The 2,500-nt window shown below is 48.3% G+C and overlaps 1 protein-coding gene across 1 annotated transcript in view; it reads right to left on the reverse strand.

The window, feature by feature from the left end:
• Nucleotides 1-456: 456 nt before the first annotated feature.
• kif21b (kinesin family member 21B) overlaps nt 457-2,500 on the reverse strand; it is a gene marked incomplete at its 3' end in the record, with an annotated part of 95,482 nt that continues 93,438 nt past the window's right edge. Inside the window, exon 34 of the mRNA XM_080846708.1 lies at nt 457-556. Coding sequence (XP_080702834.1) covers nt 457-556 — 100 coding nt within the window. The remainder of the gene's footprint in view (nt 557-2,500) is intronic.

Raw genomic sequence — 2,500 nt, forward strand, 5'->3', positions numbered from 1 at the left:
GGAGGAAGAGGATGGAAAGGAGGAGGAAGAGGATGGAGATGCCAGTAGCAGAGAGAGGAGGAGGAAGAGGATGGAGAGGTCAGTACCAGATAGAGGAGGAAGAGGATGGAGAGGTCAGTAGCAGAGAGAGGAGGAGGAAGAGGAAGGAGAGGTCAGTACCAGAGAGAGGAAGAGGATGGAGAGGAGGAGGATGGAGAGGTCAGTAGCAGAGAGAGGAAGAGGAAGAGGAAGGAGAGGTCAGTACCAGAGAGAGGAGGAGGAAGAGGATGGAGAGGTCAGTACCAGAGAGAGGAAGAGGAAGGAGAGGTCAGTACCAGAGGGAGGAAGAGGAAGGAGAGGTCAGTACCAGAGAGAGGAGGAGGAAGAGGAAGGAGAGGTCAGTACCAGAGAGAGGAAGAGGAAGGAGAGGTCAGTACCAGAGGGAGGAAGAGGCGAGGCAGAAGAGGAGGTCAAAGGTCAGGGGAGGCTGGTGGCTCGGCCCTTGATGGCCAGAACTCTACGCGGGAGGCATGGAGTCAGCCCCGGCACGTAGTTCCACAGCTTCACCCGGCAGTCACTAAGCACACACACACACACACACACACACACACACACACACACACACACACACACACACACACACACACACACACACACACAGGTACAGGTACATCACACACACAGACACGTGCACACACACACACACACACACACACACACACACACACACACACACACAGGTACAGGTACATCACACACACAGACACGTGCACACACACACACACACACACACACAGGTACAGATACATCACACACCCACACAGGTACAGATACATCACACACACACCCAGGTACAGATACATCACACACACACACACACACACACAGACACACACACACACACACACACACACACACACACACACACACACACACACACAGGTACAGGTACATCACACACACACACACACACACAGATACAGATGCATCACACACACACACCATATACCCAACACAGACACAGGCGCAACACACAATTCAGACACACAGACATGTGCATACACACCCACACAAACACAAACACAAACACACACACACACGAACACATGCACCATGCAAACAAAACACAGATGCAACACACAAACACACACACATGCACCATGCAAGCAAACACAGATGCAACACACAGACACAACACAAACAAATCAGATGCCACAAAGACACACACACACACAGACACACACAATACAAAATAAAGACAGATGCATATACATGAAGCATCATGCACACCAGGAGGGAAAGAGGAGAGAAAGAGAGATACAGAGAGAAGGGTTGAGAAGAGAAGAGAGATACAGAGAGAAGGAGAGAAAGAGAGAAGTGTGGGGGTTTATTTGGGGAGGGGAAAGCAGCAAGGCAAAATCATGAAGAAAAGAGAGAGAGACAAACAGACAAACAAACAGACAGACAGAGAGAGAGAGACAGACAAACAAACAGACAGACAGAGAGAGAGAGAGACAGACAAACAGACAGACAGACAGAGAGAGAGAGAGACAGACCAACAGACAGAGAGAGAGAGAGAGAGACAAACAGACAGAGAGAGAAAGAGAGAAGATAATTCCCATTAGAGAGAGCTTGCACGTCAGCTACAGACAGAAAGAAAGTCTAAGACCTTCAGCTGGAGTTTGAGTGGTCTGTGTCTGTGTCTCTGTGTGTGTGTGTGTGTGTGCGTGTTTGTGTGTGGAGTGTGTCTGTGTCTGTGTGTGTGTGTGTGCGTGTGTGCGTGTTTGTGTGTGGTGAGGGTGTGTGGAGTGTGTGTGTGTGGTGTGTGTGTGTGTGTTGTGCCGTATGGGACAGCAGCACTCTCTCACTGCTGTCAGGTCTGTGTGAAGAATATCCTCTGCTTTATTTACTGTCTACAAACGACTCTCTCTCTCTTCTCCCAGCTCACAGCCATTCTTCCCCCTGTTTCTCTATCTCCTCCCAGCTCACAGCCATTCATCCCCTTGTCACAAGACTTTCTCATCACCTAAACAATGCCTTCTTCACTTCCTCTCCTAAAGCAATCTTTTCTTCCTTCACTGAGTCTGTCCTTTTCTCGATCCTTCTTCCCTGCAAACTCTCTTAGAGTGCCCTGTGTACATCGACAGGCTCTGAATGTAGTGACGACGTGCTGTGAACATGGAACAGATGTCCCAGTTGATGAGGCGTGTCTCCATACAGAGTCTAAAAGCTCTCTAATTCCTCTCTGTCCAGTTTCCTGTGTATGTTACCTGGATGATATGAAGATCCATTTCCTGTTTTTCCTCTTTGGCCAGACTGCACTTAAGGGACTGAAGCCATCTATGAACAGTGCAATTCTAGTGTGAAGCCTTTCAATTTCTTGCATCAATACTGTTCTTCTTCCTGTCTACATATGTCTTCCTGTGTGAGTTGTGATCTAGATGCAGTGAAGATCTGTTTGGGGTTGGTTGGAGATTGTGTTCATAAGGTTCTTCTGATATCAACAAGAGTATTTTTATTT

This window comes from Sprattus sprattus (genome assembly GCF_963457725.1).
Source record: "Sprattus sprattus genome assembly, chromosome: 10".
Taxonomy (NCBI): Eukaryota; Metazoa; Chordata; class Actinopteri; order Clupeiformes; family Clupeidae; genus Sprattus; species Sprattus sprattus.